A 10,247-nucleotide genomic window follows, 5' to 3' on the forward strand; every position below is an offset into this window, starting at 1 on the left:
ATAAATAAAAACAGAGACTACAATTATGCACTCTAACTTTCTTTTGGTGAAAATTATAACACATTGAAATGTAACACTAATAGTAAAAAGAAGTATAATTAGTATTTTTTTTTTGTCACTCAAGTACTGCTTGACGTAAAATGCAACACTCAAATTCTATTTAGTGATATATGGAGGTTTTTCATTATATATTTTCTTGGGGTAAAATGTTAAATTACATTGTATAATTAAAATATCATATTATATACTATATAGTCCAATAACTTAATACTACTATTAGATGCTGTATACCATATGATGTTGGAAACAAATAACTTAAATTTAACAATGTGAAAAATTGAATTTATTGCCAAAAGATAAAAATGAAAGTTGACTCAAGTAACCTTCACATAAATACAATTTCGTGTCATTTTTTACTCTCTTTACTTCTTTGTCAATTTGTTTAGATTTTTACTTCAAATGAATCTGAATAATCAGACGAAAAAATAATAATTTAATTTCCAAAAAAAAAAGAGAATATTCTGATTTATAATAAAATGGAATCCTACGGAAGAGCAAAAACATTATTTTCATGGCATAAAGAGAGAGATGGAGAGAGACGTTTCGAGATTCATAGAGAGCTGAAGAAACAAATTCACATGGAACAAGAGCCCCTCACTGCCACCGTTACCTTCTCCAACTTTCACTTTCATTAGCTCTTCTCTATTTAGCTCTCGATCTCTCTCTCTGTCTCACCGATTCGCTTCCCGAAACTCGTTAATCTTCTTCTGGGTTCTCTTAATTTCGCGATCTGAATCCGAAATTCGCAAACTTTTCTTCTGGGTATTGAGAGATCAGATGGAAGAAGGAAGCGTGTTCAGATCTCTGCTAGCGATTCTCCAGTGGTGGGGCTTCAACGTCACCGTCATCATCATGAACAAATGGATCTTCCAGGTATTGATCTGATCTCTCTCCCTCTCTCTCTCGTTGTGATCTAATCTTAAAAAGTTTTGATTTTTGATTGCAGAAACTGGATTTCAAGTTTCCGTTATCGGTTTCGTGCGTCCACTTCATATGTTCGTCGATTGGAGCTTACGTCGTGATCAAAGTCCTAAAGCTTAAGCCTTTGATCGTTGTCGAGCCGGAAGATCGGTGGAGGAGGATCTTCCCCATGTCTTTCGTCTTCTGCATCAACATTGTGTTGGGGAATGTTAGCCTCCGTTACATCCCTGTTTCGTTTATGCAGACGATTAAGTCCTTTACTCCAGCTACTACAGGTTAGGGGGTTTCGAGATTTGATCTTAGTCTGTTGTTTGGATGAATCTGATTGTGTGTGTTTGTGTATGTTTGTGTGTTTTGAGCAGTTGTGTTGCAGTGGCTGGTGTGGAGGAAGTACTTTGATTGGCGTATTTGGGCGTCTCTTGTGCCTATTGTTGGTGGGATTCTTCTGACTTCGGTTACTGAGCTTAGCTTTAACATGTTTGGGTTCTGTGCTGCCTTGTTTGGGTGTTTGGCTACTTCAACAAAGACCATTCTAGCTGAGTCTCTTCTCCATGGTTACAAGTTTGACAGGTCAGTGCTCTTCCTCTTTAGTTTCTTTTGTGCTTCTTGTTGTGTCTTGATTTGATTCATTATGGAGTGTTCTTGTTTATGTAGCATAAACACAGTGTACTACATGGCGCCTTTCGCCACCATGATTCTCGGTATACCTGCGTTACTACTTGAAGGCAACGGAATCTTAAGCTGGTTTGATGCACACCCGTCTCCCTGGTCAGCGCTCATCATCATCTTCAGCTCTGGTGTGTTAGCCTTCTGCCTCAACTTCTCCATCTTCTATGTCATCCACTCAACAACCGCAGTCACATTCAACGTAGCTGGAAACCTCAAGGTAACAACACAATGCTAAGCTCTTATTGTTTTGTTTGCAAACCGCATGTCTTGAGCATGTTTTTGTGTAGGTTGCGGTGGCTGTAATGGTGTCATGGTTGATATTCCGTAACCCAATATCGTACATGAATGCTGTTGGATGTGGGATCACGCTTGTGGGCTGCACGTTCTATGGATACGTGAGGCATAAGCTTTCGCAGCAGCAGCAGCCGGGAACGCCTAGGACTCCTCGTACACCAAGGAACAAGATGGAGTTGCTTCCTCTTGTTAATAACGATAAACTCGAAGGCAAAGTCTGATCTCAGATGCTGCAGAAGAGAGAAGAAGCATTACTACATATGCATTTTACTCAAAAACAAACCTTATTAGAGAACAGTAACATTTTGTTTTTGTTTTTCTTTCGTTTTGTTTTATGGCTTGTAGAAGAGATAATGGTTCAACCCTATTTATATGTAGAATCTTTAATTTATCTAATACATTTTCAGAAACCTTAAGTAGAGAGTGTATATATAAATATGCACCAAGGTCATATGCCTAAAGCAAGGGTCAATCTCTAATCTCTGCTAAGTTATTGCTGAGCAAACATGTTTTAAAACTCTTCTTCAAGTGTGGAGCGTTTCTAATATCTATACAATTGAATCTGCTGGTTTATTCGTTTCTTCTATATGTGCTGTGTTGGCTCAAGAATGCAATGTCTTCTGAGGAAAGATCCATTGATAGATAATGTCGAGCTTCTCTTGACCTGAATCAAGGAGACATGGAGATCAGAAGAGTGAATCATTCGTATACTCAGAGAATGAAACTATGGTGGACTAATTGGTAACTGACCTTCGCCGTCTGGTTTTCTCTATGGCTCCAGATACATTAGAGGGGTCAGCTCTTGAAATCTGACTTATGAATGAAGCGTATTCATGGAAAGCTCTTCCTTTCAATGATCTTAGTGGGACTACTGACTCTAATATGCCGGAAAGTTGTTCCATTCGCTCACTGCATTCCAAAAGAAACAGCAACTCAGATACTGAGAAAGATAAGAGACTTGCAACTGCAACAGATAACCCAAGTGAAGGTGATATATTATTCTTTAATGGCTCAAAACACTATGGGAGGATAATATTTACCAATTTGATACGTTAATATGTGGTTCTGGTTTCATATCCAAGCAGCCTCCACTGCTCAATGTGTAATCCTGCATTGTGGCTGATGAAGTAGGGACGGATTCTGTTGTAGCAATTTGGTTTGTGAAAAAGCTAAATCCTTGCTGTGACACAGTAGAAGTCATCTGTTCAAGCACATTAGCTAGGCCAGACGTGTCAAGATCTCCAGAAGCGTTCATCATTGGCTCCATCGCAACCTAAACAAGTGAACTCCATACGTTAAAAAATGTCTGAGCTGACAACTGTAATCTAGAAGAGAGAAAGATGAAGTGTAAATGTAATACTCACAAAGTTCAGGCATCTAGAGTGTGTCAGATCAGCTTCTGAAATTAGATTGGTTATCTGATGAGTGATGTCAAGAAGCTGTGGAGCTTCTACAGGTTCTGAATCCAAGTATGGCTTCAGATCAGCATGCCTCGAACAGAGTTTTCTCCATGATTCTTGCACCGTATCAAGCTTCGGTTTTTGAGCGGCCTTGAATGCCATACCAAAATCTATACGGCTGCATTCATCTGTTACTTGTTGCATCTTCTGAGAACTCCCTACATAATCTTCCATCATTGTCCCATCAGAAGATTGTGCAATGATCTCACACGTATTCATCAAGCAATCAAAACCCTGTAATTTGTCAATGTGTATCTCTGTTGATAGGGAGTTCTGTACATCGTCGTCTTCACTCATGGACGCTTCAACTCTTCCATCAAAATGACCACAGGATACTGCTCTTGGTGACAGCTCAGCTTCCCCATCCATTATAGTTTCTGGAACATATGAAGATTCTGGTACACATGATACATCAACCGAATGGGACACCTCATTAATGTCACTCAGAGGTTCATCTTCCGAATCAGAGGACATCACAACATTGAGCTTCCTTCTTCTGTTTGGCCGAGAGAGAGACAGTGTTTGGTAGGAAGTGTCGGTAAGTTCAGAAGGAACGTCTTCTAATTCATCACAATCCTCAAAACAAGTGTTCAGCCTTAACATGGCTGCTTTCTTGGCTTCTATTGTGTTCTTTTCTATGCCCCGCCTCCACAATCTATCAAGCATTTTCTCGTTTTCAACCTCTTCAACAAATACTTCGACTGTGTCATAACTTTCCTCCGCCATGGATAATGATTTAGCGATCTCACTCTCCACAAACTGTGATAACTGAGAAGGAAACTCCTGGGCAATTATCTTGGGAAGCAGCACGTGACCAGCTTCGTGATCAAATCGATCTGGCTCACCAGTGTTCTTGGCCTTTCTAACTGTAAAATGTTAAAGAGATCAAACGTGTTATAAACAGAATAAATATAGATAGTGAAACTATTGAGACTAAAACTAGTTTTCTATACCTCTTTTTGATTTACTCTGAATCCAAAACTGTAATTGCATGATCGCTTTCCGTATATCACCACCACTAGAGATGGTCAATCGCTGTAGTGAATCAGGATTAGCTTTAACCTCCTCTGCTGCACAAACCTGTGGAACAACAAATGTTAGAAGATTTCAATTAACAATGAAAGCTTATGCATCAGAATATATACCGAAGAAAGGTGGCTAAACAGCTCTTCTGTTGATGGGAAAGAAAAGCATATCTCTATCCTCTCCAAGTTGTCTGGCAGACCATGATTCTTGTCTGTAAATAACGAAGTAATACAAATGCAATCAGTATATTAATTAAGATTAGCTACAAGTGAGAAAAAAATATTTTTAACATGGATGAAATGCTTACCATTGGCTGTCAATACCACAGGCCCTTTTGCTTTCTTAGCAATCTCCTGGATAGCAGACACGAGACCACGGTCTTCAGCAAAGGAAATATCTACATCCTCAAAAAGAATTAAAGGCTTCAAGTTGGCTACAGGTGTCACTTCAATCACATCCTCTACCCCATTGCCATCAGTACAGGAATTGAAAAGAGGTTCCAAGGACCTGCCGTAACAAATGGTGTGAATATAAACACATTCAAGCATATACATAAACGGTTGCAACTCTATGTACCTTGATAAGCTATTTGACTCAAGAGCCTCCCCAAACTTCTGCTTAACAACTGTTCCGCTTCGGCATTCCGATGCATTAGACTATATAGACAAAAGTCCATTAGAGACATTCATTTTGCAGTAGCTAGACAATATCAGATACATTTAGCGGAAAACACGTTCATACCTCAATGATTTTGAATCCTTGCTCCTTAGTACATGCATAAACAGCTGCAGATTTCCCACTCTGCAACAATGTACAGTCAGAAAGCAATGTAGAAGCAAGAAAAAACAGTTTCGTGATAGAAGATCTTATCACACACCCCAACTGGACCAATGATTAAGAGAACATTTTTCAGGCAGTCAGTATTTTCTGAGTCGGAATCACTTTCAGAACAGTTGTAGTCAGCATCTTGCGAATTCTCTGCATCACTTCTCAAAAAGTCTTGGCTTGCCTGAAAGCCTCTCTCACGCCATTGGCAGAGCCATTCATTCATTAGTTTTACAGCTTCAGTATTACCACATACCTGCAAGAAGTAAAAAAAAATATGAGAAACTTGTCATTGTTGCTTTTCTTTAATCGTATTATAAACATGCATTTTCCACTATGAGGTTCAAAATTTCTAACCTCCGAGGCATTTCTCGGCTGGTACTTATCTACCCACAAGCTACTACGAGACTGGCCACTGAAATTCATTATTGCATAGATTAGAAAATTATGAATCAATCATGTGTTCTGCTACTGATATATCAAACCATACAAGTACCTTTGAAGTTCATGAGAAACGTCTGCTGTAGCCTCACCATAATTAGACAAGTTAACTGCTTCACAGCCCTAGAAAGATTGCAGGAAATGACCCTTTTGTCAATGAATAGTTCAAAGAAACAAAAAAAAACACAGACCAAAAAGGAGAAGTTTTGACTCACCACCACTTGAGCTCCATCTAAGGAGCCTAACGGAGATGCCTCTGCCACAACTTGTGATTGAGTAGCACATTTTTCAGGCTTTTCATCATCGATAACGCACACGTCAGGATGTGAAAGAGTTGGAAGCTCAATCAGATCAAATTCTTTGAGTCCGAGTTTAAGAGACTCAAATTTTATTTGTTGATGAGAACTCCAAGCAGTAGACACATGCTCAACAAAAGTCCAGTTCTTCCAATCAATGGTCAGATAACCATCCTAAGAAGAAAGGTTTTTGCTTTCTTAGTTTAACATAATCGAAGAAAGCTACACTATACGTAATACAACATACCTGAAACCTCTCAAATACATGGATAGGTCCAATTTGATCCTTTCCTTGCTCCTGAAAACTACCATTCTCTTTTGCAGCTTCTTGATTCTTTTTACCTCCTTTCCGAGATGAGAAAAAGGGATGTAACTGCTTGCCAGCAGACATCCGCGAATCTTCCTGATCAAACAAAAACCAATAATCTCCCAAAATTCAGACGCAATGTACATCACATTCTCCAAGTGAATGAAGCTACTTTACCATTTGTGCTTAGGTTTACTCAAGGTTCTAAAAATTGGTCTAGGCGCCCGCCTAGGCAGCAACAACTCGGTAATATCCGAAACGATTTTCTTAAAATCCGATTTATACCGATTTATATGATTCAACAGTTTAAATTGGTTAAAATCGGTTTAAATTGATCCAAATTTGTCTAAATATGTTAAATTAAGCAATAATATTATTATAAATCTACAAATTTGTCTAATTTCTTCTGTTTTGTATATCTAATTTTGATAATTCATCACAATAATTTTATAATTAAACTTAAAAACTAAAATATGTCATAAAATGTATATAATATATATATAATAAACCAATAATTTTGCTAACGCCTAGTCGCCTAGCCTTCTATAAAGCACTTAGTCACCGCCTATAGATTTTTAGAACATTACCTCAGCTCGTAGTTTTGCTTCCAGACGCAAATTAGGAACTGGAGGAGAGACATATGTTTGTTGATCATCATCACCACCAGCTACAACTCCGTTCTTAGTTGCATTTTTCTTAGGCGTTGGTTTACGAGGCGACTTTCCTTTAGCCATCTTCATCAGAAATTACAAGGTCTATCACATTGGCTACACAATACTAATGCATCACAGACACTAGAATCTATACACTAATCCAGCTACTAACCTAATAATAATCTATACAATTGGTAAAAAAAAAAAAAAACAAGGAATCAACCTTCTTGGGAGCTCCGTTATTCTTCGGAGTCCTCTGTTTCCTCGTCTTCTTCCCTTGGCTGCTGCCGAAATCGACATCTCCTCCTTCTTCGCCGTCCTCGTTGTTTGCGGCGTCGCGTGTTCGATCTCCGTCGGACTCGATCGCATCGTCAGGTTTGCGCGGGAGGAGCAGCGTCGACTGAACAAGCTTCCGACGGACGTTCCTCCGTGGAGTCTGCTGGATCGCCGTCGCGGCAATCGCGCCTCCTTCGGCTGGTTCGTCCATGGTCAATTTAAGGGTTTGCGAGGTTGAAGTGTCGAGATCTAGAGCTTAGGGTTTTCTGGTGTGGATTTGGGGATCTTTGGTAGAAGATAAAAAATTAATAACGTTGAAAGGTTAAAGAACGATATGTCCGATGTCTCAGTGATTCGTTTATCTTAACCGAACCCGATCCGATAAAAATGAATCCGAACCGATATGAATTCGACATAAATACCGAATGGATCTTGTTTTATTGTATTTCGAGTAATCAATATTATCCGAACCGAACCCGAACTTAAATGGATATCCGTTAAAACCCGAAACATTCAAAATCCCTAAAAAAAACTTGTATCAAATATGATTTTCCTAGTATGTATCCAAAATGCATTAAGATTTTATTAAACATATAAAAAAATTATCTATTACACGAAGGTTGATAGTTGAAAGTGGCAGCTGAGGCTTCAAATTTTTAGATTTTTGTTTTGTTTTCATTGGATAATATTTTTCGTTTCATGAGAACTTGGTTTTTTATTTTATTCTTTCATTTATTTGGTTTTCTATATATCAATAACTATGTTTATATTTCATTTGATTTTAAATCATTATGTTTGATGTTTTTAAATTTAAAAAGTTTAAAACGGTTACGATTGTAAGAAGGTAAATTGTTTTTCCTTTTTTTAAATAGTATAAATACAAAAATAAAAATTAAATTTAAATTGAAATAATAGAAATACTAAAATATATCTATTATATTTTAATTTATATTGTAATTTTTTTAAAAAATAAAATATAATTTTATGAATATGATTTTTATATTTATTATAATATTATGATGTTTAATATTTTTTGTAATTATAAAAATATAAATATTATTAATTTATTATTTAACCGATGTTGTATTTCGTAGTTAACTAATTATAAGTATCCCGCAAACGCACCAATTTCTAACCGTAGTGACAATCGTACAAATATTTTAAAACCGTTAGAAACCGCATTCATCTGCATCCACAAATTCTCGCAACCACAACCGCCTCGGGTTACACCAACCAGCCAGGCCCTTAGATAAGGTTTGATTTTAGTTTTCTGGAGGGAAGAAGATTACGGTTTCCTTTTTCCCGCTAAACTTAACACCACCGTTTTTGGGTCAATTCTCGCAAACGAATAATAGTTAATTGGGTTTCATAGTGGGCCTTAATTTATAGTTTTAACTTACCGGCTTATCCTTTATCCGGGTCTTTACATTAATACACACAATCAAGTGTGATCATCTATGTAGTCTGAAAATAAAAATAGAACTTTATTATTATTTAAGAAAAAAATTAATGGAATATGCAGAAGAAGTTTCATGTTATATATACATGCAGGGGCGGACCCACAGCAGAGTGGGGTGTGGCACGTGCCCTATACTATAATTATAACTTTTTCTGTACGCCTGTATCTCATATTGTTGTCATTAGTTCATTTGGTTATTAGTCTTAGAGTAGTGCCCCACGCTTCATGAGTTCGAACAATTGCTTCTTTTTTTTTTTTTGTGATTAGGCTAAAGATAAATAATGTAGTGTTTTAGTTTGACACAAATCTCAAGACCGAAACCAGAGATAAAGCTGATGTTAACACAATAATTTTTCTCTATACGTTTTGTTTTATTTTACTCACTTTTCATAAATATATATTCTTTTTTATTGTGTTGCTAAATTTTTTCATGAGTGATTTTCTTTTCTTTAGGATATAATTTTTCTGAAGTAAAAAAAATGCACTTTATTTTGTTATTTATTTGTATTAATTCGTATTTATTAATTATAATAATTAAATAAAAATAAAAACTATATTGAATAAGTGTTTATAATGAAGAGCAATTTAGGTGTAAAACATAGGAAGATAGCGAAATTAGGAGAATAGGAAAGAGAGGAAACTTGTCACGCTTAAGTCAGTAACAAAGACGAAACTAACCCTCTAATTTGGCCACTCAACTTCTGGAGTTTAGGTTTATTAGGGTTGTGTCTCACAGGAGAGATTTAGTTTGATTTAGTACTGTAGTTTAAAGATTTTGTTACGATTTTGGAATTTTACATTGGTATCTGATCAGCTATTGTTTTCTGCAGGCTTCATCTCTCTCCACAAAATATCTGACGCATACTGCGCATCCTGAAACAAATCTAAGAAAAGATTTGCGTCCTATACATACAAAAAATTGTATTACGGAAATACTCAATATTATATCTCTTATATCTTTCTAAAATCTGTGGGCGTCTATATAACGCAGTTGCCCGGTTTCTTCGTTTGCAGAAGACGCAGTCGAGAAACATGTAGACTGGAAAAGCTTATGAAACATAGTCGAGAAATGAGATTGAAGCTTTTCCGGGACAAGTATGGAAATGTATACAAAACAAATATGTTTGTGAACATCGGTTGAATGGTTAACATTTTTAAATGAAGTCTACTATAAAAGTTGGCCGGTTAATATTAATGGTTGGATGGTAAAGAAGTTTCAAAGCCGTAAACAAAAACATTTAGACTGGAAATGTATACAAAACAAATATGTTTGTGAACATCGGTTGAATGGTTAACATTTTTAAATGAAGTCTACTATAAAAGTTGGCCGGTTAATATTAATGGTTGGATGGTAAAGAAGTTTTGAAGCCGTAAACAAAAACATTTAGACTAGAAATGTATACAAAACAAATACGTTTGTGAATATCGGTTGAATAGTTAACATTTTTAAATGAAGTCTACTCTAAAAATTGGCCGGTTAATATTAATGGTTGGATGGTAAAGAAGTTTTGAAGCCGTAAACAAAAACATTTAGACTAGAAATGTATACAAAACAAATAC

General features: G+C 36.5%; 2 protein-coding genes across 2 annotated transcripts; one reads left to right on the plus strand and one right to left on the minus strand.

The window, feature by feature from the left end:
• Window positions 1-570: 570 nt before the first annotated feature.
• LOC106300184 (UDP-galactose transporter 1) lies at window positions 571-2,360 on the plus strand. The gene is made up of 5 exons (XM_013736278.1): window positions 571-933; window positions 1,007-1,256; window positions 1,344-1,551; window positions 1,636-1,867; window positions 1,938-2,360. Exons 1-5 carry the CDS (start codon window positions 838-840, stop codon window positions 2,163-2,165), a joined length of 1,014 nt encoding a protein of 337 aa, XP_013591732.1. The 5' UTR covers window positions 571-837; the 3' UTR covers window positions 2,166-2,360.
• Window positions 2,357-7,588, minus strand: LOC106300183 (telomere length regulation protein elg1-like). The gene is made up of 16 exons (XM_013736277.1): window positions 7,176-7,588; window positions 6,887-7,033; window positions 6,240-6,395; window positions 5,912-6,166; window positions 5,752-5,819; window positions 5,613-5,670; window positions 5,308-5,511; window positions 5,172-5,231; window positions 5,007-5,086; window positions 4,738-4,937; window positions 4,550-4,641; window positions 4,358-4,484; window positions 3,309-4,270; window positions 2,985-3,217; window positions 2,695-2,853; window positions 2,357-2,608 (listed from the first exon to the last, which is right to left on the minus strand). Exons 1-16 carry the CDS (start codon window positions 7,437-7,439, stop codon window positions 2,515-2,517), a joined length of 3,159 nt encoding a protein of 1,052 aa, XP_013591731.1. The 5' UTR covers window positions 7,440-7,588; the 3' UTR covers window positions 2,357-2,514.
• Between the last annotated feature and the right edge of the window lie 2,659 nt (window positions 7,589-10,247).

The sequence above is a fragment of the Brassica oleracea genome, chromosome C6 (assembly GCF_000695525.1).
Source record: "Brassica oleracea var. oleracea cultivar TO1000 chromosome C6, BOL, whole genome shotgun sequence".
In the NCBI taxonomy this organism is placed as follows: domain Eukaryota; kingdom Viridiplantae; phylum Streptophyta; class Magnoliopsida; order Brassicales; family Brassicaceae; genus Brassica; species Brassica oleracea.

Coding starts and splice junctions, on each gene's coding strand:
- LOC106300183 (XM_013736277.1), bottom strand. CDS start 7,439: ATGGACGAACCAGCCGAAGGAGGCGCGATTGCCGCGACGGCGATCCAG. Junction 4,642..4,737: donor TGTGGTATTGACAGCCAATG/GTAAGCATTTCA, acceptor CGTTATTTACAG/ACAAGAATCATGGTCTGCCA. Junction 4,485..4,549: donor TGTTTAGCCACCTTTCTTCG/GTATATATTCTG, acceptor GTTGTTCCACAG/GTTTGTGCAGCAGAGGAGGT.
- LOC106300184 (XM_013736278.1), top strand. CDS start 838: ATGGAAGAAGGAAGCGTGTTCAGATCTCTGCTAGCGATTCTCCAGTGG. Junction 1,257..1,343: donor CTTTACTCCAGCTACTACAG/GTTAGGGGGTTT, acceptor TGTTTTGAGCAG/TTGTGTTGCAGTGGCTGGTG. Junction 1,552..1,635: donor CATGGTTACAAGTTTGACAG/GTCAGTGCTCTT, acceptor TTGTTTATGTAG/CATAAACACAGTGTACTACA.